This window comes from Phalaenopsis equestris, unplaced genomic scaffold (assembly GCF_001263595.1).
Source record: "Phalaenopsis equestris unplaced genomic scaffold, ASM126359v1 Scaffold000002, whole genome shotgun sequence".
Taxonomy (NCBI): domain Eukaryota; kingdom Viridiplantae; phylum Streptophyta; class Magnoliopsida; order Asparagales; family Orchidaceae; genus Phalaenopsis; species Phalaenopsis equestris.
In genome coordinates this window covers 59,189,990-59,216,505 of record NW_018164444.1, presented here as the reverse complement: position 1 = coordinate 59,216,505, position 26,516 = coordinate 59,189,990, and the positions used below count along the sequence as shown (strand labels likewise).

Here is a 26,516-nt window from a genome sequence, read left to right as displayed (position 1 = left end):
GAGAAAGACAGAGAAAACTACTCAGAACTCATTGAGAAGATACGACAAAACTTGGAATTTATATATAAAAGTAAAGTCATACAAACTTCAATAAGTAAATACAACTTATCTCTAATTCCTCCCCAAGCAAACTCCTCGAAGTTCCTCTGAATCTCTTTCTTTCTTTACAGCACACAGAATTTTCCTTTGAAGCGGCAAGGAGGAAGAAATCTCTCACTTTCCTTTCACTCTTACAATCTCTCGAAGAATTCCTCAGAATACTAACCACTCTCTAGACTCTATTGGGCACCACAAACAACAAAGACTCAGCGGACCCCCTTTTTCGGCTTCTAAATGTTTCTCTTAAAGTTGTAGAAGAATTTTCAAGAGTTGCCAAACTGCCCTTAAAAAACTTCCCTTAAAAAAGCGTCCACATTCAATGCATCTGTTGAGAGAACTGACGTGCTCGCCGTCGGCGGCCTTCTAGAATATTTAATTTTGGACTCTCTGGAAAAACTCGTCGTCGGCGGCGTCGAGCTCGCTGTCAGTGCCCAAGATTAAATCTTCATTTTTTTGTCTTTTTTGCTCCAAATTCGCTCTTTTTTGCATTTTTTGTTTCAATGACCATAATTCAACATACATGTAACAAAACATCAAAAATATCTTTCTTTAAAGTGCAATATCTCTTTCTTTTCTTTAAAGTGCAATATCATCAAAATCAGTGTAAAATATGTATGAAAATCTCAACATATTTTCCTTTGGTCAATGAACATATTCACATTTATTTTGCTAGTCCAAATGTGTCAAATAATCAACAATATCATAGACTTTTGTTTGAATAATAACGATGTTATCCTCCACAGTCTTCAGTAGTTCTGACATCGAGACCATGCTAGTAGAGGGTCTATGCTTAGAGTAGGAAGTAGAAGACTGAGAAGAGGAAGGAGCCTGAGAAGAACTCACTCCGTGCCCAAAAACAACATGTTTATCATACAAATTCACGTTGGCTTTAGAAATGGGCTTCAAAGGATGAAGCTGCTCCTCCCATTTCTGAAACGTGAAACCAAAATGTTGACAAAGGTTGAAAATAGTATAAGGGTGACCTAACCCTACAGTGGATCCTCCCTTTGTAGCATTGATGATGAAGTGATAAATCAAAACTCCTATGTCTATAGATTTCATAGTTTGAATACAATAATTGAGAGAAATTCTCTCGTCACCTCACTCAAGTTGGTAGAGTGTAGGAACTTGACAGAAATGAAGTAATGCCAAGCTTTGGAAGGTGCATTTAATTTGGATGAAGAGAAATTTACCTTATGGCCATTCCTCACCTTCCAAACCCCTCTCCCACTAGTCAAGAAATTAATGATTTCATCAAGTTCATAATCAGTAGGGACAAAGCTAGAGTAGAAACTTCCTGGGTCATCCGCCAACAAAAACAACACATTAATGCGCAAAGGGAAGAATGCCACTCGTATCTTCCTCATATATATTGAATCAACAGAGGCTTCAGGAAGGCTTGAATAGAACTCTCTCACCACAGAAATCACTGCTAAACAAGTGGTGTAGCAAAAAGCTTCCTGCCTAACAATTATAGCTTCTACAGTACACCGGGGACTAATGAAACCCCTTTCCGCAATCAACTTCTTAGATACTAAGAAGTCATTGTATCGCTCCTGAGCTTTGGAGCGACAAACTTCTTTTTATCATAAGAAGATTTGGATTTTCCACTTTTAGTTTTGAGGGCCATAGGAAAGGTACAATAATAACAGTGCAAAGAAATGAGGCAAAGAAATAATGTTGATGCGTGCTAGATGCTAGTCATAGGCTTAATCAAACTCACCCCACGAAATTCCCCTCTTCACAATCATCCAAAAACTAAAAAAAATCTCGGATGAAGAAAATAAATGCAACCTCAAGGAGTGGAAATTTACCTTAGAGAGGTGGTTTTCCTCTCCAAAGCTTCAGAAATCGATTGAAAGTGGAGGGGAAGGAAGAACCCTAAGAATCACTTCTCAATTACAAAAGAAGGGTCGGGGAGGAAGTGTCACGAAAATGACATAAACTGGGGCGGTTTAAGCATTTTGTTGCAGGAAGAGGCGGTGCGCCAAGGTGCTGCCCTGGACTTTGGTGTGGCGTTTTGGCGCCGGTTTATATTGGAGCTTAGGCGTCAGTTCAGCTCTTGGCACTTTGGTGTCAGGGGCATTGGGCTTACATGCTCGATCCAAAATTGGTCTCGGCTATTTAAATTCCATTTTTAATCCTTCCTAAGTCCTTCATCACACCAATAAACAAATAAAAACTAAAGATAAATGAGGATCACTCATCTTCCTTCTCATCACATCTCCCTCCCTTCTCCACTTTCTCATCTTCAATGTAATCTCTTTTCATTTAAATGTCGGATGTGTATTTATATTTTTGTAAATATATTTAAAACCGGCTAGAACCTTTACTATTGGCTTATGTGTTGTCAACCCTAAGTACTACTGTTCAATAAAGTATACACCACTGACAATTCAATGAAAAGATCATCCACAAGCTCCTCAGATAGCAAGTCTATTGAACCAACATGATAGAAAAACAGGGTTAGAAATTAAATAACTGAGATTTACTTGTCCTATGTCCAAACTCAGCTTGTCTCTGGTAACTCCTTAAGTTCTATTGAGAACTAAGACGTAGAGGATATGGCTGATCCTTCTACTTCCAGACAGCACAAGAGTCCAATCACAATGAGAAGACTGAGGATTCGTCTCCCTCAATCCACACAATCCTAATTAAATCGAAACATTCACAAACCTAAATATCAACACACAATTACCAACAATCCACACCACAACCAAGAGCAAGCACAACACACTAAAAATAAATATAAACTTGAGTTGTCTCTTAATAAACGTTTGGTTTAATGTCATCAGACCGACGAATCCAGATATCTATTTAGGTTGACCCATCATTAATACCTCATTTATTAATGATCTCTCCTCTTAAGTAGGGTTTTAATCTTTTTCCATTCAATTTAAATACCCTATCTTCCTTAGATCTTTAATATTAATTGCATCAAAAGGATAAATTTTAACTACAGTAAATGACTCCGACCACCGGGACTTAAGTTTCTTAAGAAATAATTTCAATCATGTATTATATTGTAAACCTCTTGTCCAGACTCAAAATCTTTCCTAAGAATCTTTCGATCATGTCAGTATTTCATTTTCTCTTTATGAATCTTAGAATTTTCATAAGATTCTCGTCTAATTTCCTTGAGTTCATTTAATTGCAATAATATTTTATCACTAACTTCTTTCTTATTATAATTAAATTCCTTAACAACCCAATAAACTTTATATTATAATTCCACTGGTAAATGACAAGTTTTGCCAAATATAGGTTTTTATTGAGACATTCCTATATGTGTTTTATAAGTAGTTGTATAAGCCCATAATGGATCATCTAATTTCAAAGACCAATCTTCCCTACTACGATTGACAGTTTTTTTAAAATCCTTTTGATTTTCCAATTGTATACTTCAGTTAAACCACTCGTTTGCGGGTGATATGTTGTGGCAATCTTATGCTTAATTTCATAGTTAATAACTATGGTCTCAATTTTTTTATTTCTAAAGTGACTCCCTTAATCATTAATGATCACTCTAAGCATACCAAATTTATTAAAGATATTCTTCTTTAAGAATTTAGCTACACTTTGAGCATCATAATTTGGAAGAGCTGCTGCCTCAATCCGTTTTGAAACATAGTCCACAGCTATCAAAATGTATAAATTTCCTAAAGATAGTACAAACGGATCCATAAAGTCTAATCCCAAACATAAAATATCTCAATATTCAAATAAAATTTAGGGGTATTTCATCTCGCTTAAAAATATTGTCTACTCTCTGACATCTATCGCAAGTTTTTATATATAAATTCACATATCTAAATAGAGGAGACCAATAAAATCAAGATTGCAAAATATAAAAAGCAGTTTTATAATTTCCAAAATGTCTCCTAAATTCAGAATCATTATATTTCTTAATATTTTCTAGGGCTTCTTCTATAGGTACGCATCTTTTTATATACAAGAAATTCGTTTCCATGATGATTCTTTAAGGATCGAATCTAGAGGAATGTAAGATGTGTTCGGTTTTTGTAGGCTCGACTTCTCTTTCTCTAAGAATAATAATGGAGAGACAAATCACAAGCACAAATTAAGATACAATAAGATTTACATATCCTAGACATGCAAAACAACACGCTGATAAGAAGAAATCACTCCATTGAAAGGGAAAAGGGGATAACAAGAAGAGAGTGAAAACTCTCATAATATGCCAAACCATAGTGGAAAATATCAAATATATACGCATGTTCAAAGCCCTGATAAAATCAACCCTCAAAAATAAAAGGTTCCGTTATTATTCAAAGCCCAATCCCTCCACTACCAACACAGAAGCCCCACATTTCTCGTAATTTAGTTTGCTCCACATGCACACCACAAACTTTTGATCCAAGCCCAAGAGAATTTGGGTCACAAACTTTTACAATACCACTCGAGGTTTGTATCTAATTAATATCAGCCTTATTTACGTGTGATCCAATCGCAATCCTTTAGAAATACTATTACAAAAGCCTAATCCTGGTTATTCATGTTGCAGTCTTTTCTACATTGTCTGTCATCGGCTGCTTTAAATTACATATTGCCTACTTGGATATACTTGATTTTGTTCCTTGTGCTTGGAGGCATTACCATTCTCATTTCTTGCTGCAAATGACTGCCATTGCGGAAATTTTCTATTTAATCTATTTATGTTGTTTTTCTTTGATGTTGCTATATCTGGTTATATTATTTATAACTTCTTCCACTGAATTTTTTCATTTTATTGCTAAAATTACCATATAGCTCAAGGAAATGGCGGAGAAGCTACCAGAGGGCATCAATGATGCTGACTTGATGAGGTGGAGGTTCCTTCCCAATGGTGACGGCTTTGATACTCTTCATTGTGAAAACTCGAATGCAGTTCAAAATTTGATGAACGGTTCAAACAATGTTTCAAAACAACTTGATCCTTTAACTCTTCATCCTGCTCCTGCTAATGGAATTACAAGACTAAAGTCGGCACAGATTATCAATATTGAAGATACTGGACTAAGCCATAATGTTCAAAATCACACAATCCCGGGCCTGGAAGCAAATACTGAACACGCTCATAATTATAGCAAACCACACAGATCTAGAAGCATGTTGGGTTACTTGTATAGAAATGATTCCAAATCTCTCCAAAAATTGAAAAATGGTTCAAAGCCTAGAAGCCGAACAACAGAAAGTAACCAAGTTGAGGCAGAATGGATCGAACAATATGAGCCTGGTGTATATATAACTCTCATAGCCCTCCAAGATGGCTTGCGAGGCCTGAAACGCGTTCGATTCAGGTAATTGACACGAGCAACTCAATGATCAAATGTCAGCGATCTGGAAATATTGTTTATTTATTTATTTGTAACTTTACACCTTGTGAGTTTGCTTCCTAACAATGCAATTCTTTTCTGCAGTCGGAGAAAATTTGGGGAGAAGCAGGCTGAAACATGGTGGTCAGAGAACCGCGCAAAGGTGTATGAGAAATTCAATGTTCGAGACCAGTCTTCATCGTTACTCTCACTCTCGGCAGAATCATAGAAAGTTATGTTATATTAGAGAAGTTGGCAGTTGTTTGTTTTGGAACAGAAGTGCAGATTCTGTAAGCGGAGAGGGTTTTCAGCAGTCATATTTCAATATTTTCTTGTAGGGAGTGTAATCGACAATCTGGAAGGTTAGTGAAAGATACTGCAGTAAGCAATGTTTGTTTTTAGTTTTTTAACATTATTTATGGTAATATTATCAATATATGTAGGTTAAATCATCAAATTGTACTTCAGGCAGGGTATAAACCGTTACACAATTTCACTAATGTATAGCTAGCTGCTCTTTTGGTTGGCTAGATTGTTTAACATGCTTCTTTCATTTTGTCTAGTAAAGCCAGCATAAATTCTTTCGAACTTGACAAGAAATCTTTGACTGATTTTAAATTACTTCAAGAGAACCTTTGAAACCTTATCTAATCCCTCCAGTACACGGCTGTTAGTGCTGCAAATGGAAAGGCTTTTGAAATTAGTTTTTAACGTTGGCTTCGTGATAGGGGCTTTAAACTGGGCTTATATGTGTGAGTCATTGGTTCTTGTTTTCTATTATTTTCTTGTATAAAATTTATTTATTTGATTTTTTTATCTATTTATATAAATGCTCGGAATTATTATTCTTGTAGAGAGGAATTCTGCAAGAGTTTACAAATTGACTGGGAAGGTGATGGAGAATGTAATTGATCAATTTGAAATAAATTAGTGTAATTAATCAATTCGAAACGAATTTTCTCTATGATGGTGCTAAGCAATATCCTTACAAGCAGCTCTTTTTGCTGCTAGACCTACCTTTCTCTTTGGTTTAGTTTATCAACTTCATTTAAGGAAGGTTAAAGATAAAAATAATAACCTCACCTTGTAGTGTTCATCACTAGAGTTAAGAACATTAACTTAGGCTTGGGTTTGGCTGGTTCAGTGAATTTTCTCCAGAAGGAGAAAGTTATGAAGATCACCACAAGCAGAAGGCCCGTTCAAAAATTACCTAGATGGCAACAACTATAAAAAATTTCATCTAGAAAAGATCTTTATGTAATGCATGGTTAGAGAAGATACATGGAAGCTATTTGTTTAGTCCTTAATTATGAGAGGGTCAATAGAGAGAGTAGAAATGATCAAGGAAGGTCCCTAAAATGGAGCAATTTCATGTAAAGTGATATTTCACCAAATAAGCATAGTATGGATATTTCGCTAAGTTCAAGTATTATTAGACATAGTCAAATTATTATTTAATTATTACATTTTATTTTTATTAGGATTATGATATTTTTAAGAAAACTACTCTTTTTTTCTAATCATTAAAAGATTTATATTAAGTGTGATTCTAAGTTTATATATTTAAAAACTTCAAAATAATATATTTAGAGAACAAACACACACATATAATCATCATCATCATCATCATCATGAGTAGCATCATCATCGTTCTTTATAAAGCCTAAATTGGTGGTAGAGCTCCATTGTAATGTGGTTCTTATTAATTTTTTTTTTTACTTTTTACCTGGAAAAAAATAATATTTTCTATTTGAAAATTAAATTCATATAAAAAAGGAAATCAATGAATTTGGTGGATTAATTTGCTTAATCTGTCCCAAATAAATAAATAAATAAAATACTCAAGCAAGAACCTTGATTGGTGAGGTTTGTCGTCAAGGCAACCTTAAGCAGGAAAAATGAGCAAACAAACACACAAAAATGAAAGCAAACAATTATCACAAAATTTCACAATAATTGATATGAAACAACAAAGGTTCACGAAATTAGCAGCACACTACAAGATATTTTAGAGCTTTTATAAACACAAGAAATGAGAAACTAACATGCAGATAACAGTGTAACAGTTTTCAAGTCCAAATCCCAAAAGTTTGACTAAAATTTTTTTAACTTAAATTCGTTGTCGTTCCCCATCAACACCGCCAAAAACTTGATATGAACTATGTGCGGCGAAGCACTGACGACTCACATAAGTATACATATTGTATCAGTAGTATCAGGAATAGAGTTCAGAATATTGATCACTTAAGGAAGGGGTTGAATCCCAATACGAAAAAGTTCTAGTTTTCTATTATTGGTCCTAGACTGAATGTTATTGTTTCGGTAATTTTACTATAGTGACTTACCCTAAGTTATCAAGCTTAAAAGATCCTATGTTAACAAAGGTGGAGAGTTTAGAGTTTTCAAATGCTTAAGAGGTTCTCTGTTGAAGTGGTTTTGTAGGCTATCAAGTGTGAAAGAACGATTCAGCCAGAAGGTGACAAACAAGAGTATCCATGTTCCATACCTCCTCCCTGAAATCTAAGGAGGTTTGTCTAAAAGAACTTAGTTTAGTTTCCTAAATCTAATGTCTAGCCCCAATAATTAATTTATCCGAAAAATTCTGCACTAATCTAGAGGCAATATCCCTAATCCTCCGAGTTAATGTGATTAACCTAATTTTCCACTATGATCTCTTCCAAAATTCATAATTTACGACAAATATTAACAATTCACTTGCCTAGAATAAAAGTAAATGAAGCTCCGAAGGTTAAGCATTGCCATTTAAGATTAAGCACAAAATTATATAAGAAATTTCACACATAACAACCTTATATCCCTAATTCAAGAGAGAATAAGAGAATTATTTTCTACTCGTGCTTTTACAAATCAACATAAAAATTTTATTTGGAAGAAGAAATCAAACACATGAGTCTTTAACAGTTGAAATGAAATCAAACTACATGAAGAGCTCCAAAGTATTTTTCTCCCTTCTCACTTGGAATGATGATGATACAATCACAAAGTCTCACAAACACTAATGAAACTCACTTCTCTACACTTAATTGCTAGTTGAAGATCTTATTTGGTCTTCTCCATAGATGCTCCATGCTTAAAAAAAGCAGAAAAGACCTATCTTTAGTCAAATTCATGGCTTTTACATTTCTCTCAGCAAAGAGACGCGTCTGAACTACTAAAAACCCCATAAATGTATAACTAGTGTCTAGGCGCCGTCTTATTATCTGATTTAAAATATTGGGCGCCTAGGCACCAGTAGGGCAGCGCCTAATCGCAGTTGTAGCGTCACCTACTTGATGTAGTCGCGGTGCTTACTTACTGAGTCATGGTGCCTACTTTCTGTGCTCTCTGTATTATGAGTAAAAATTCACTTAAAACTGCTTGGCAACTGAGGCCTAGGCACCCAAGGGTAGTGCCTTGGCTCCCAGTCTCTAGTGCCTAGGTTCTAGCGTCACAACACCCACTTTCTAATCGCTCTATATTGTGCATGCATGATCCTGCTTTCAACGCCTTGGCGCCCAGTCCTAGCACTCAAGCGTTGGTAGCATGGTGCCTTATTTCTAGCCTCCTGGCACCAACTTTCCAGTTGCTCTGTCTTTTGACGAAATCTACTGGAGGAAGTCCTCGTTTGGCGCATACATCAACACTTAACTCCATTTTTAGATAATTTAAACTCCATTAGACCTCCTTTCTTGAGTCATGCAACACAACACCAAAAGCTTTCAAAAAGCGTAACATAAATATATAACCAAGTAAAAATAAAGTGGCAAATAAGTACTTTTCATAAGCATGTCAGTGACCTTGCGGCTTAGACCACATGCATGACCCTTTTTGCTCAAACCGGCTAGAGCCTACAGACTCGATCGCCGCCTTTGCCCATAGTGGCCCTTATCCCTCTCTTGCCAACCAAGTCAGCACGCGCGCACACACACACACTCACACACACTCCCACATGCGCACACGCGCGCGCACACACACACACACATACACACACATATAAAAGCATAAAGCCATGTTATAAAAAGGGGGAAAATCAAAATCTCGGATTATGCTATTAAAGTACTTTTGAAAGCTTTCAGTGTATAATTGGAAAATCAAACATATTCTAAGTATGACAAGCTTATATTTGTTGAGTGTCTTGGCGGGACAAATCTGACGAGCCTAAGATCTCTTAATTCAGACATCATTAAAGTACTCTAATGTTCATCGAACATCGTCTGATTAAGGAAAGTCATTTGGGCTGTCTGACAGAGTGGTTCAAATTTCTTTTTCATTTACAGAGAAGTCTCTCTCAGACTCGATATGTAGAGTCTTATCCCCCACTTGAGAAGGGGACTTATGCGGGAGCTTCCCCAGATTGCGGCACTATAGCTGCTATAGTGTCGTGGATGTGTTACTGTAATAGCTAAAGTAGTCGCAGTTCAACCCTTCTCCCTTCTCTTTGCTTTTCAATCCTAACATCTCTTTTTCTTTTCCATGATCCTTGCCTATTTTACTTCCTTTTTATTTAATTTCTTAATTGAAAGCATTTTCTAATATAAATCCTAATCACTCTCATATATAGGGGCATTTTTTGCTTAGAAAATGAGATTTTTCTTATGATTGTTGATTTCAGTTACTGTCATTGAGGCGCTCTTCCCCTTCGTGGGTTGTACCTGATGACGAGAATGTGCTCCGACTATAACTCATCCAAGGTGGTGACCATCTTGGTGGTGCTCTAGCTATAGCTTGACCCTGACGAGACATTTTTTTCTTTTTGCAATCCTTTGACCTTTTTCCTGCTGTTGTATGTCCCTTCCTACCACCAGTCAGCTTGCTGTCCTCACTATCAAACTCCTTCTTGTCCTTCCAAAAGCTATCATAAGCCTCCCAACCCATCAAGACCAAACTCAACCCTCTCACGCCTTCCCTCATCCTGTTGTAGCTGTTCCCAAAGCTGCAGCTGCCCATTTTGAGCAGCCTAATAGGTGTCACAACTCTTCCATCAGATCTATTTGCTACTGTAACCCTTATTGGAGTATCTTCTGTATCTTTCTGTTTGTGTTTTCAAGCGTCGTACAATAATATTTATTTTTTTTTGTTTTGGTTTATGTTTCCTCTGGTTTCATTTGCTATTAGAGCTAGCGCAATCACAGTCCTATCCTAGGGTCCTTAGTATCTGCCCTTACCCAAGCCACCCTCACTAAAATTTTCCTTCCATAAAAGCTTCGACAGATAAATTCAAAGCTCCCTAACCCCGAAAGATCGACGCAAGAGCTTCCCTAGATCACTGCATTATAGCTGCTACTGTGTCGCGAATGAGTTACTGTAGCATATATTGTTATCAACATCTACCCTTCTCCCCCCTTTTCTTTCCTTTTCTCTCCTAATATTGCTTTCCTTTTACATTAAATCACCTATTATAAAACCTTGCCTATTATATTACTTCATTTTTATTATATTTCTTAATTGAAAGTATTGCTTAAGATAAGTCTTAATCCCTCTTATATATAGAAGCTATTTTTGCTGAAAAAAAAGAGGTTTGTTTTATGATTGTCGATTTTAGTTACTGTCTTTGAGGCACTCTTCCACTTCAGGGGCTATACCCGATCACGAGAAGGTACTCCGGCTGTAGCTCCCTCCACTTCGAGAACCTGCCATAAAGCCCTTCCAACCCTTCTAGACCTAACCGCAATCCTTGCGGGCCTTCCCCCATCCTACCTTAGTTGTTTCCAGCTCTTCCCAATGTTTTAGTAACCCCTCCATTAGATGTACCTGCTATTGTAACCTTTATTGGAGTCTATGTTGTGTCTTTATGTTTGTGTTTTCAAGAGCGGTGTCTGTAATCCTTTTAATTTTGGCAATAATATTTGTTTTTTTTTGTGATTTCGGTTTTCTCCGGTATCAGGGAGAGAGACGTTGAGCTAGTTGAAAACTGAAGCTTGGAGGAGCTGAAATCCAACATCAATTTTGCACCACAGTTCTAATAAATACCTCCTACTTCTGCAAACGTCGACCGCTGTCCATCACCGTCCACCGACCACCATCGATCACTACTTGCAGGCCATCATCGGTGACTGTCAGTTGTCCCTGACTCATCACAGTGAAACCCTTTATAGAATCATGACATGCGCTGTAAAATTCAGGTGTCTATTGTAGAGTAATGTGACATCATGCAGAGTAATGCACCCAATTTACGGTGCAATAACACTTCTTGAAAATGGTGTATCAATGCACCCTGAAGACGAAGACTTTTTTAGGACTTCTAAAGCTCTCTCCTAGCAGCTCACCATTACGACCTATCTAACCAATTATGATATATATGGTCCATAGCTCGTGGAGCTCCTAACATCGACCTTCGTGGCTTATGTACGTCATAACAGCTCACATTTACAACTTACGTGACCGACCATGACGTACGTGGTCCACAACTTGTGCAGCTTCCAACTTCGGCCTCTATGGCCTTCAAACCTCATCACAACGCACCACTACTACCTACATGGTCCATATTTATTGCAACTCTCATCTTCGGTGCCTACGATCTACTGATGTCGTCTCAGCTTAATACTATGACCTACATGACCAACTACGACCTACACGGTCAACCGTGCATGCAACTCTAGACTCCAGCCTTTGCTGCCTGCATACATAATCACAACTCACCACTGCAGCCTATGAGACTAACTACTTTCTACATAATCCACAACTCATGCAGCTCCCAACTTGCCCATGAGGCATTCAGATATTGTCACAACTCATCCCTATGACCCACATGATCAACTACGATCTATGTGATTCACAACTAGTGTAGCTTTCGACTCTGACCTCTATGGCCTATGGATGTCATCACATCTCAACACTATGACTTATGTGATTAACTACGACCTATGTGACGTACAAAACCTACAGATTTCTACTACTGTCTCTATAGTCAATTGACAGTTCCAAAGCAACCGTCCGTGATCCACATGACCAATCACTATCATGACTTTCAACTACAACCTATACGATAAAATAACACTATAATCACAATCGACAACATTTACAGTAGAATACTGCTTCCATAACAATCAATTATAACTCTTGCATTTCATTTTCACTAAGAACCACATTCATTACAATCAGACTACGACTATTATCTATAAATTATTGTTTTACATTTACATTGATCAACTTTATAGCTACATATTTCCTAATTCAGGAGAAAATTAGACTTATGTGCTCATTATTTATAATAGATTGTTTTAACTAAGCTAGACCCTATGATTTTTCCCCTTTTCATGATTTTCACATAAAAAGTCGAGTAGGTTCCGTGTATTTATTTATTTTTAAGTGAGCGTCGTGTTAAATTTTCGTATAACACTGAGATAATAATTCATTAATATGTAATAGTTATAAGTGTGATGTATATCTCCCGGATTGTTTTTTATTCCACAAGTTTTTTCACATTAGATTAGGTGCTTTTCACTTTTCATGAGAATAATGCGGAAACACGTTATGAATTACATACAAGCCCGCCCTATTTCTTTCAAAACGGCATAATGTGTATGGTCTCGGAATCGTATCCCACGCCTCCCATCGAGCACTTAGCATTTCCCCGGAAAACCCTAAGCAAATCTCCGGCCATCTTTCTCACCGACGGCGAACACGCTCCCTGCATCACCAATAGTATCTTTGCTAATCCCCCCTTCGCTGCTGCAGCCGCCTCTCTAGCCCGCCGATCTCCGCCGCCGGCGCAGCACACACTCCATAACACTGCAACAGCCGCCTCCTTCCCCTCATTCCCAACTTTCATCAGCACCCCCAGCACCACCACGACGCACCTCTCCGCCTCTATGCAGATCGCGGCCTTGCCCTCGCCGCACCATGTCACCGATTCCATAACCCGCATCGCCCTTGCGACAGCCGACGTCGGGATCCCATCTCCTTGTCTCTCCATCACCTTAATAAGCGCAGGTACTGCCCCCATTCTCACAATCGCCACCCTCACCCTCCTCCCCTCCCCAATAAGTCCCATTAAGCATCGCAATCCAGCATCCACCAACTCCGCATCATTTTCTCCAAGTAATCTTAATAGCTCTGTCATCACTTCTGTTTTCTCTGCAATCACCGTCCTCTCCTCCGCGATCAACATTTCCAGAACCTTAGCGGCCGCTACTCGAGGAGGTGAATCATCCGCACCCTTGAAAATGGTGACAATGCCAGAGGTGGCGGCATCGAGAACTGACAGAATATCTTTGATCAATGCTCGTTTGCTCTCCGCTTTGACGAGATCGAGAGATAGAAAGCGGGAGGTAAGGGTGACGGCAAGTTCGACGGTTTGAGGGGCGAGGAAAAGGGAGACGAGAGCAGAGGAGCGGAGGGCCCCGGATGAAATTAGGCTGAGCTTGTAGGCTTCGTCGGCGGTGGGATCGGAGAGGGTGTTAACTAGGTTGGAGAGAGAGGTGAGGTTTTGGTCGGAGGAGTTGGAGGAATACCAGAGGTTGATGAGGCGGTGGAGGTTGAGGTTGGGGATTAGGTCGGTGGAGGAAAGGGGCTGCATGGTGGCGGGGCAAGTGGTGTTTCCGGAGTCTAGCCAGCGCTGGATGGAGGAGCGGTCATAGGTAACGCCGGTGCAGAGGCTCACCGGCGATCGCATGACCTCTAGGGAAATGGGGCATCGGAAGAAGCTAGGCAGGGGCTCCGTTCTGCTGACGTCCAAGTGGAGAAGAGGTGTGCTTTCTATCTCTTGCTTGTTTCTGTTATCTGGTTGATTTCGATTCTTCATTGTAGATGAGTAGAGACCTGAAGCTTATGTCTCCTCCTTCCTCTTTCGCATTATTTTTCGGCGTTGTTCGCTTGTATTAACTGCGCTGCGCGCACTGCCTTGTTGCGGTGGGGGAAAACTTTTGAACTGGTGGCGTGGTGGGGTGGGGATGGTCAAGAATGAACGGTCAAAAGTGCGGGAGGCGTGCTTTCGGGTCATGGCCTGTGAACTTTATAAAGACCAGCACTCGCTATTCTATTTTGGGGAAGTGTCTTGATAAAGTTGCTTATTTTATTTATGTTATTAATGCCCTTTATTTTAATAAATGAAGACATTAAAATCATGAAAGAGATGGGTTGATGATGAGTAGCTTGAGTGGACCGGAGAAGGAAGCCAGTCTGGGCGCAGCCTTTGATAGTCTTCGAGGTGTCAAGACTGTGCTAGATTGCGGTTGTCGGTCAGCTTGTAATGTTCTTTGGGTTAGCTAGAATAGCTCAATCGACTTGGTTTTGTCGATTGGTTGTTCAAGTTTGACTGTCGATCGTTGATCTCTGGATATGGAGCTCCTGTCGGCAGAATGAGGCTAGACTATTGGGTCATCATAATCCGGTAATAGCTCATTCCTTGACGAGGGGATTATTCGGGAATGCTTGTGGGCTATTTGGTTGCCAATTCATGGTCCATGATGAGATAACTCAGTGACATCCATGAGATTATAGGTGATTTTGAACCCTTTCCTAGGAGCGTGTTGCGACAATAGGTAGATCGATGCCTTTACTTGGCTTGATTAGCCTTTGTTTTTTGTTCGGGTGGTCTGCACTAGGTGGCCAACAACTATAGTCCAGGGGTTGCATCTGGTCAGGTAAGTAAGTCCTCTGGTCTTCCTCTAGTGGGCCCTCCTTAATTGTACCTTTTTGTCTCCCGAATCTTTGGATCTCCTTGAGATTTGTACTGACGCATTCCTATTGTACATTTTTTATTTTCCAAATTCTCGTACTTCTTAAAATTATTTCTTAAAAGCAACAACTGTGATAACAATAAGTGAATTAAATACAAAAATAGATATCATTTGTGTCATAATCAAAATTTTAATAATTAAACTTCTTGGATTTTTATGCACATGATTCTTATAAATAGTGTGTGACGGGACTCCTTTGTTATTCTACATTTGCTCTGCATCTCTACGTTGAAGCCAACCAGCTTTCAAACATCTCCATGGTGAACGTTCTGAAGCCTTTGTGTGAGATCATCGGTAAGGAAATGATGATGGCTGCCTTCAACTATCTACAAAATGGTCCCACCCTGCGGCCAAGAAGAAACTGGAGGGAGAGAAGAGCCTCGATGGAGAAAAGATGTCAGAGGGAGAAAACAAGCCAGAGAGAGAAAAGTGGAAGAAACTTCATTCGAAGAAATGAAAGGCAGGTGAGATGACGGGTGGAGTTGGGTTAGTTGACTCGTTTTATGGTCCTCGAGGGGTAAATGATCAGGTGAAGATGGAAGTAGGTTGGATGGTCTGAGCGTCGACCCATCCTCTTGCTGCAGCATGTGACCATTTGGTTGAACAACCTACGCTGGGAGTCGCTAGCCAAAATCAATTACACAATTAAATTTCTTTTATTTATCTCCACCAATTGAGCAAAAGTCAAAATTTTAGTCATAACCCCATAACCACATAAACACCTAAATTTTAATCATAAACACCTAAACACTTCAAATTGAGATTGAGTTGGATGCTACTTTTTTCAAAACTGATTGCAACACTGGACTTCTTGCATTCTCTTATTTCGAATAAGGTATACTTGCCATTCTGGGCCATAACTATCCTAATTTTCTTTTTGAATTTGAATTTCCCTCCCTCATTTCAAATTTTCCTCTTATTTTTCCCCTTAACCATTCCCTAAAAAACTCCCCACTTAACTCCCTCATCCCAACTGAACCTCCACTATCTCACCCTCATTCCATCACATCGAAAGCTCACCATGCCCCTTCTCATTCTCTCCTCTCCTCGTCCAACGAAGCCTCTCCCCTCCTCTCCACTTCTCCCTTCCCCTCTCCTCTCTACAAATTGAGAATCAATCCTCCCCTCCTTTTCTCTTCCAAACGAGAGCCTATTCTTTTCACCAAGGAGAAGGCACTTCATCCAAGGACAAGAACTCCTTGTCCAAGAAAGATTCAGGAAGGAAATCCAAGTAAAGGTATAACACACCATCCCTTTTCATTTCAATTGAATTTTGCATGATGTAGACTAGAAAATTTTGATAGATCTTCTATTTTATTCCTACTTCTCACCATACCTACTCTATCTCACTATACCTTTTCATTTCTCACCAAAACCAAGCCCTTCATTAACTCTCCTTCCCATTTCTCACCCAAACTGAGCCCTACATTAATTCTCCTAATAAGCTCTCAGCAAAATCAAGATCTACACCCCTTCTCTTCCTCATTTCTCTCCCTAGTCGAACCCAAACTGAGCCCCACACTCATCTCCTCCCTATTTCTCACCAAAATCGAGACCTACCCTATTCTTTTCCCCATTTCTCCCTATTGTTGAGCCCTTCATTAATTCTCCTCCCCATTTATCACTAAAATTGAGACATACACCCATTTTTCTCCTCATTTCTCCCCATGGCCGAACCCTTCATTAACTCTCCTCATTTCTTGCTCAAGCCGAGGCCTACATTACTCTCACCCCCATCCTAACCCCATGGCCAAGCCCTACACCCATTCTCCTCCATTTCTCCCCATGGTCAAGCCCTAGATCCAGTCTCCTCTCCTCCCTAACCCTAACTTGAACCCCCTTTTCATTTTTTCCCCTTTTTCTTAGCCCTAACTGTGCCCAACCACTCACGATAGCCCTCTCATTCCTAACCCTAACTCCCAAAAATAAGGGAAAATAGAAAAGAGAAAAGAAGGGAAAATTTCATTTGATGTTTTAGGTCTCGTGTTGGGAAAATTCACTTGCTTAAGTTTACCTTATGTCGAAACCAAACTCATGTTAAAGTTCCTTGAAAAATTGAAGAGTTTGTCTGTTTTTTGTGATTAGGACCAATGAGCTTTCATGCTTTGTTTTAAATTTCATGGTGAAGGAAATCCATGTGCTAGCTTATGTCCATGCTAAGTCTCCATATGCTAGGTTATGTGTATGTAAAATTTTCATTTGCCTTTGTTTTTTTTCTTTTTAAAAACTCGAAGTCACCAGCTTTTCTATTTATATGTCATCGTATTATTCCATTTTTCAAACAAACCTCCCCTCGGATGTCTAGGAATTGCTCTTAGGCGTCGAACTCCACCTAGAGATTGTCCAGAATACAGAGCGATTGAAAACTAGGTGTCGTGTTGTAGAGTGCCTAGGTGCCATACTTGGGCGCCCAAAGCCTTAAGTCCAGATTTTGAGACTGGCGCTTAGGCGTCGCAGACTAGCGTCTAACTATAGTTTTCAGCGGTTGGAATGCGTTTCTCTTCTGGAAGAAATATAAAAGTTATGAATTCGGCTGAAGGGGGGGGTCTTTTCTGTATTTGGTGTGTGGAGGATTGAAGAGGAATACCAAAGAAGCTTTGCAAGGAGTTCTTAAGTGAAGAAATGAGAAATTTGAGAAGATAAAAAAGTATATTCACTGCTTGTTTCTATTTCTCCCATCTTGCTTTGCAAAAGGAGATAAGTACACTTTTAGTTTATGTTTTCATTTGAATTTCTGTGTAAAACTTAGTGTATGATTTCTATGTTTAATTCAAAAATTGAGTTGATGGTTTTTATAAGAAACAGTGAGTATATCCTTTATTTCTTCCTCGAATTGAATAGTGATAGGATAGAATTGAAATTATCCATGCGATTCACATGTGAATTATTTTAATGGTGTTGAGTTAACCCATTGACTTTATTTTTTTTGTTGCCCGGCCAGTAGGAAGATTAACATCCTTCGTGAATTTTGAGATATAGAAGGATACTTAGTGGAACGAAAGATGTTAACCATATAAAACCATTAGAATAGGAATATTGCCTTTGAGTTTATATTAACATTTAGGGAGATGATATTTAATTGGGCTGATCAAAGGATTTATGGAACTAAACTCCTGAAAGTCAAATTTTGTTAGAATTTCGGAAGTGGATAAGACAAATAATAGTATCTGTTTGACACTAAATTATAATCACTGTTTCAATTCCATTCTCCACAAAATCCATTCAAAGGGGAATTTTTCAAAACTTGAATTTCTTAAAAACTTATTTTAGTTTGTTAGGGCATACTTGTTTTTAAATTGAAATAGGATAGAAACTTTTTCTTAGCTTCAAAAAATTGAACAGTTCGGGCTAGGACCGACAAAAGTAAACTACATCTTTTTTGTATTGGGATTTGGCTTGTTCTCTGTGGGATTGATACATGGAACTCAAATCCGTATACTATTTATACGGCATATATATTTGTGTGAGTTGTAAGTATTTTGCCGCACTTGGATCGTATCACTCGTTCATGCTACTCCTGCATCCATCTTAGCTTCTCTATGGAATAAATAGTGATCAAGTCTTATCCACTCTCAAACTTACCCCCATATAAATACATTACTTTCTCTTCTCGCTTCCCCATTAAAAAAGTCATGCCTGAGAAAAATGATTTAATGTGGAAATGCAATCTTCATAAACCTCCACCTTTTTGGCTTGATCGCATTATCCAACTAAAAAACTTATCTCGAGAGTCATGTTAGCTCCTACAATTGTTTCATGGATTATGAGGAGTCTAGGAGGAAAGGATGCTTATTTGCCAGAAGTATACTTGGGACAATCATGTTGATTTGCAATGTTCACTGGAGAAAAACATTGAGTTCATAAAGTCAAGTATGATTTTTATAGTTCTATACCAAGAGCAACGGATAACATGAATTAAATAAGAGTCGTCTCGGATTAATAATCCTTCTCTCTACTTAACATAAGTTTACTCGTTGACTTTTTAGTTTGTCCACTCAACTAGGTTTCTCTTTTCTTTTGCATATATATCCATTATTACTTTTGTAAGAAAAATCCTAAAGAGTCTTATAAATTTTTTTAGAATTATTAATTTACATTTCATTATTACTTTTGTAAGAAAAATCCTAAAGAGTCTTATAAGTTTTTTTTAGAATTATTAATTTACATTTCATTTTTTTTTGGGAAGTTTAATTGCATTAAACTTATTATAAAGAAAGCATGTACGTATGACTTATCTTCTTCCTTGTATGTTGGTGGAGTTGAATGAATCTGTCTTTCAAGGGAGCAAATATTGTGTCTGGATACCGAACATCCAGACAATCAACTGTCGGCCACTACGTTTTCATACATCTCATCGGTCAACAACGTGGCAGCCAAACGTGTGGACATTCAGACACAATATTTTTTCCTTTCAAGGAAATCTCTTAAGAGTTTTCTGACCTGGTGCTCTCATACTATTAGTACAACAATCTATCTAATCATTCTATGAGAACAAAAATTGATGTAACATTAAAAAACAATAAGCTGCACTTTTTCTCCTTTTATCTCAAGGTCATCTCTCTATTGCCTTCAACTTCTATCATTATTCACTTATGTTCCATTTTTTAACCTAATCATGGAGTCATTAAAAAAAGGTTCTTATCTATTTACATATCTAACACCTAAACATTCATATTTACATGCATAACACTCAAATTTTTAGCACACACGAAAAAAAAAAAACCACAATTATTATCTTTTAAAAAATGAGATACCTTTTCATGCATATATTCATGACAGCAGGGTGTTGTAAATGTAAATCTCAAACTTTGGGTGTGAAAATATATAAGAATTGTGTGGTATGCAAGTGAATTTTTTGAAAATGAAATCTTGCAAAACACAAATTTATGTTTTAGTCAGTACAATCTTTATTAAGCATCTCTAACATAGTTTATAGGCTGAAGCCCACACCATGAGGCCGATAACTTCTTTCGTTCAAAGCCAACAGGACCCTATGGTAAAGGCCTTCTAATGCAGTGTCTTCGAAATGAACTGCCATGGAGGAAGGCTGCATCACAGCCCTCGGATCAGAGAAAATTCAAAGGCCAGAATTAAAGAAAAGTAACACCGTAACTCTTCTGGGTAAAGATTCCAGTTTTTCCAATCTCAACTACCACAGAGAGGGGTGTAAGTGAGCCAACCAGAATAGTGAACCGAGTCGAGCTCTATAGAGAACTGGTAAGCTTCTTTTAAATATTTAAAATTCAATCATTGATGTAATTATGTGGTGCTAGCCATTCTCATATGCTACACAAGCTAAAGAGTTGAGTCTGGAGCCCTTCATTGCCGAGCTACATGTTTGAACCCATCGGCGTCCGGGAATGCAATAGTGGGTCTCAGAGAATTCCCGACGGGTTTGTAAGTATAAAAAAAAACATAAAAAAGTAATAAAACTTTATTTTAACCCTTACTATTAAAGTGACAATTAAACACTGGTTTTAATTTCGCATGAGGAGTTTGAGCAACTTCGTGAGAGGCACTTGACCACTCAGCCCCAAACTTCTGTTGGCACCACTGCGTAGTTTGAGTTCGAGCTCTGAACTCGGGCGGTGGGAAAGAAGAAGGGGAGGGTCTATCATCTTGATGCAATGGACATAACTTTCGAGACCGAGATCTCCCGTGGTCCAGTACTGAGTTCCCTAAGCTCCTCACAACCGGATCAAGATGCTCTTGCCAGACAGACACTGAAATGAATGAAGAACTCCGCCAGTTGCATGAACAGATGCCACAAAACCAACATAGGTTCAATGATTCTATAGCGCACATGACAGAGACTATAGCAGATCGTCGGGGCAAGCGACCGATGACATCCGTAGAAGAGGAAAAGGAGGAAGGAGATGACGAGTCGGAGTTACTTCTTATATTTTTCTTTATTTTTCAGCATTATTTTGAACATTTACTTTAGAATTTTTTGTTAATTTTATTGTTGTTATTTGGGACAATTTGTGATATTATTTTACTTTTCATTATTGATATTTGTTTAAGCTATGAATTCTTTGTTGCATGCAAGTTGTGGAAATGTAATTGTTCTTTTAAAAGTGTAGCAGGTTTGATGTTGATGGATAAAATGATAGTGCGATATAAAGTGTAGCAGGTGTTTGTCTAGTGTGCATCTGTTCTGTGTTGAATCTTCTAAAGTTTGACCGATAATAATTTTTCGCCGTTCTTTGATATTATTTGCCACTAATCTGAGGATAATCTGACGCATTAGTTAAACACCCGATTTAATCGACGTCATTTCGGACGAACGTGTAGCCTTAAGTGTAGCCTTAATGCAAATCAACGCTAAGTTGATGCAATAAGACACAAATGCATTACGATGAATTTTTTCGTTGCTAAAGAGATGCAAATCATATATCAACTCCCAATTTACCCACACATAAAAAACATACATAAAACAGACGCAAATCTGATGAAAACACTTAAATATCGTCGGATTAAAATCTAATTTATGTCTGATATGGCTAATGTAAATTTGCTAAATTTCTGCAATGTAAAAAGTTCAAAGATAGACTGAACATAAAATAAACAAGTGTGCCTAAGGAAGCAAAATAAAACAACCAAAATCAACCAAGAATTAAAGCAAGAACTTGTGTCCATTAGAATATTGTGCTAAAGTAAAAATCCCAATAATCTAAATGGCTACATCTAGATGTTATAAAATAGCCGGTAACCTAGTCCAGCGACCATAGAAATGGAGGAAAAGAAACAAGCATATATATATATATATATATATATATTAATTTATTCATTGAAGATAATAGAATGCAATTCTCTCTTTATTATCCATTCCATCATCTTTAGTCTAATTGCACATTCGTATTGATTGAATGAAACTTATATAGAGGCTCGGAAAGTGTTAGAATTGTTAAAAAATTTAGGGATTTTTTCCAATCATATCTAATCTGTAGTAATATGAACACCCTTTTAAATGAGTTATTTTTAAGATGGTGCAATTAGAAGAGTTAGCATGTACCGAAACTTGGGCTAAGTTGCATCTAATATGACAGAATTTTTCATCCGGTATAAACAATTAAGAAGATTGAGGGAGAAGCGGTATCCAAAAATAAATGAGGATGAGTTTTATTCTGAGCCCAACAGAAGAAACATTGAGGATTGACTTGCATCCATCTAAATAAGAGATTATCTTTAACTTTTCTCCAAGCAACAAGAGCAAACATAAAAGGCTTCTTTTAAAACAAATCATTTTGCTCCGATTAGTCTTAGAATTCATAAACAAAAGAGTAAATAGATAGGTTAGAGAAAATATTATTTCTTGCCATAAGCAACTATATTAAGAATCCCTAATTAGGACATCTATAATAAGATGAATACGATCCTCCAAAATTTTGTTCTTAATGGGAAGATTCCATCTATTATTTCAAACTAGAGACTTTAGCAGTGATGGGATATGAAAATCAGGAGAAAACTCGATTGCCGAATTCCTTAAATAATGATGTACCATCAAGCGAAGCGTCAAAGAAGAAAAGTAACTTGCTAATATTGTTAACCTGAAACATGAACTTGTTTGTAGTTTTGGTTCCAACCTACCTTAGAGTTTTTCTAATAGAAAGAGGAATGATTAAATTTGTGCAATGAGAACCATAAAGAGATAGGTGCCAAGAATAAATATAGGAATTGTTGTTATAACGTTTCGAAGTACTATTGGATTTATACATGAGATTGATGATATCAAGATTAGGAAGCCCAAGATCTCTATAGTCTTTGGATTGTAGAACTCCAAGCAACAATGTGCATTTTGTTCCCCTCTTCGTTTTGGTGTAAAAAATTATTGTTGATAGAAAAGTGTCTTTTTTGAAGCATCTAGTTTTGATTGTAGATCTGAATCAAATCTAGTTATAATTGTAAATCTTAATCAATAGTATATACAATTGCTTATGGTATATTTAATGAGCAGAATGCCTTCAGTCTTTTACTTTTCTTTCTTAATTTTAATGATACCTTAAGATTTTTTTTCTTACTTAACTGCTCAGTTTCCTCAAATTTACAAGCTTGATTTGTATACTATATTATAGAAATATTAATATAATATAACACAAACACAATATAATTCAACCAAAATAAATTGTGATGTAGGTTTATCCAATAAAATCAGTAAAATATTCTTTGAGTCAACAATAAGAGTCCTAGATCACAAGAAAGTTTAACATTCTAATTGATCAAATCAGAAGTAAATGGCGATCAGAATGTTAACACATCAATATGCAAAATTTAAAAGAATAGAAAATATTTTGAAAAAAAAAAACTCATAAAAAGATAACATGGAAGTCATATGTCTTATATCACAGGAGCATACAAGAAAATTTAGCTATGATACCCGAGGCAAGATTACACAGAAAATATCATTAAAAACACTAAAGATATAATATAAGAGAAGTATAGAAAACACACAACAATCATTCTTCGCAATACATCAAATTCCTTTTCGGACAATGCAACTCCCTATCAATCTCTCACGTATAGTATAACACAATCTCTCTCAGACAGTCCTCACAAACACTCCAAGAAAAACAAAATAGTACTCTTATCTAAGGTAGAACAAATGCAGGAGAATCTAGGGATTACATGACTCGCTTTAGACCTAGAAGAACCTCCTCAAATAGCGAGGGTCTCCTAGTCTTCACAACACACAGAAACAAACACAAATATATATATATGCGTATATGTGTGTGAGTGTGTGTAGCATTAGGCCTCAAAAATAGGCGTCCTGGAATGCACGGGTGTGCTAGGAAGCTGGTGCGTACATGCCTCTATTAAAATAGGTGCGTCGGGCTGGATGTAGGATAACGTGGGCGCGAAAATAGTGGGCGAAGCTGGATGTCCCAACTCTTCCTTTGTTCCATCAAACCGAGTGGGTGGCACTGCCGTGCTTTTCTTGGAGCAAGTGTGCCTATTGTTACTTAATCAAATTGCATCATTTTGCTCCTCAAAAATATGTTCCACACTTATTTCCCATAAAATATAAAAAAGTATCTTTCTTAACAATAAACTCATTATAAACATGCCATCAAGTATGAAATTAAAAACCAAAAAAACATCACAATTCTCATTCACATGTCAAGAAGAATATATTTTTAAACTGCAATTTATAATATTATTACTTATCACTAAAACAAAAACAAAAAAAAATTGCATGCATGACGTGCCCTACTTTGATTGGCCATCTGGGATGATCCTGCATATCTCCAACATCTAAGTGCTCAAATTCTAGCTGTGCTAAAATTGTGTGATGTTTTCTTATGACCGCTGGCGCTAATGACGTAAACAAACGCTGTCCTCATGAGACCGGCCAGTCCGTGTGCGTTCATACGTAAATCCAACTTCCATCGAAACTTTGTATTTATTCAACATATATTTTTTGTCTATTTCCCAACTCCCAAATCCCAAATATGCTTCTTTATTTGCTCAAAATGAGACCGAGATAGTAAATAATAGGTTTGTCTGGTCAACAGGTGGGTGTTCCTAATCGACCTTCTATATATTTTTTTATCATTTATACTTTGTTTTCAACATATGTCAGCAAAATATGTGAAAAAAATATTAAATGGAAGGTGCATTTGTTTCTCCACATTTGAAAGGAAGTAAGGTTAAAATAGCAAATTTTATGGCTAATGCGGGAATTAATAAATTTATAAAAACAAGATTCAAATACATTTGTTTATAATAATATATTCAAATTAAAGAGTGGAATATTACTCTTTATTTTCATTTATAATGATTTATTAAGAAATTGTTTTATTCTTAATGAGTTGTTAATTTTTTATGATGTGAGTTTTGTTGAATTTTAATTAAAAATTGGATATTTACTTTAAAAGCTTGGGTTTGTTCTATAAATCAACAAGAAGAGGAGCCCAGCAACAACAACAGGAGAGTCTAGTCAGAGGAATGAAGGAGAAATAGCACGCATCCGTGAGTGTATGGAAGAATTTGTCCAACAAAGCTTGCAAGGTTTGAGAACTTAGATCACCAACCAGATGTCAGAACAACTCACAGAAGTTTTTAGAGTGGTTGTTACCCAAGCAACAGATTCAGTTCCAAGAGAAGAGCCAACACGACAAGGAACACTCAACCCTCCACAAGGGGAACCGCCAGCCAACGATGGAAAGAGGGTGATCCATTTGCAGAAAAAGCCCAACGACGGTCTATACCAAGACAACATTGGATCTGCTTCAGAGAGAAGAGGAACTGACCGGTGCAAATCGAGATACAAAGGTAGCCTGAAAACACTCTCTCTACAGGTCTCCAGTAGAGAAGTTCAAGATATTGGTTTTAGAGACATATAAAGCACGGTCATATCCTAACGACCACCTCGTGTCATTTGAATCGTCCGTATGCATGTTGAATTTTTCTAATGCCCTCAAGTGTAAGTTCTTCTTCATGGCGCTGAGATCGACCGCATTAAGTTGGTTCCACAGATTGCTTATGGGGGCAATCATCTATTTTGTGGAGTTCAAATGACTTTTTCTATCGTAGTTTGTCAATGCCTTGAGGCCTAAGAGGAGCGCTCGGTCTCTGTGACAACTGAAGCATGGGGGCATCGAAAGCTTACGGTCGTATATTGCACGTTTCCAGGGTAAAATGTTAGATGTCAACGAATTAAAGCCCGACATGACCCAGGCCGCACTGACTCAAGGAGAGAGGTTAGAGATGTTTCGTTTCAACCTCGAACTCGCAGAGCCACAAAGCTTGGCCGAGTTATTGCAGATTGCTAACAAGTACATCATCATCTATGAGAACACCTCTGAGCTCGCCAAATGGAGACACCAGAAAAGACCACTGCAAGATAGCAGAGGATGACCTTGGCAAAGTGCACAACCAACCAACCACCCTCGTTATGAGGGTCACCCTGAAAATCAGTCCACCCAATGTCGATAGGACCAGAGGAAATAGACCAAGATATTGGAATTAGAACCACCGATCGTCATACCATTATGAACACCCCCGATATAATCATGTGGTCCCTCCAAAAACCCCACTAACGTAAAACTTTATCCAAGATAAGTAGTTCTTTAGGAAAGCAACATCAAGGAGGGTGGGAGCTTTTCTTCGGGATAGCAGAAAATACCGTGAGTACCATAGAGATCATGGACATGACATGGAAGAGTGCAAACACCTGTGAAGCCTAATCGAGAGCTGATTAAGGAGGAGAAGTTAAATGAATTTTTCATTCTTGGAGTCGCGACAAAGAGAAGATAAGGCTTATGCAAAAGAAGCGACCAACAGCCCATCCGCACCAATGCCATTCACATTGCGAGGTACGTTCCCACAATCTTTGGAGGAAGCGAGCCACCTAGGAGGACAAGATGGAAGAGAAAACAAACTAAAGAACTCTGCATCGCAACCTTTGCCCCGAAACCTATGG

General features: G+C 37.7%; 2 protein-coding genes across 2 annotated transcripts in view; one reads left to right on the top strand and one right to left on the bottom strand.

Moving 5' to 3' along the window:
• Window positions 1-5,981, top strand: part of LOC110038758 — a gene marked incomplete at its 5' end in the record, with an annotated part of 21,931 nt that extends 15,950 nt beyond the window's left edge. Inside the window, 2 exon segments of the mRNA XM_020743661.1 lie at window positions 4,870-5,399; window positions 5,520-5,981. Coding sequence (XP_020599320.1) covers window positions 4,870-5,399; window positions 5,520-5,643 — 654 coding nt within the window.
• Window positions 5,982-12,807: 6,826 nt separating this feature from the next.
• On the bottom strand, window positions 12,808-14,203 carry LOC110017953 (U-box domain-containing protein 27-like). The gene has a single exon (XM_020715131.1). The coding sequence runs from the start codon at window positions 14,155-14,157 to the stop codon at window positions 12,919-12,921; it is 1,239 nt and encodes a 412-aa protein (XP_020570790.1). The 5' UTR covers window positions 14,158-14,203; the 3' UTR covers window positions 12,808-12,918.
• Window positions 14,204-26,516: the final 12,313 nt, after the last annotated feature.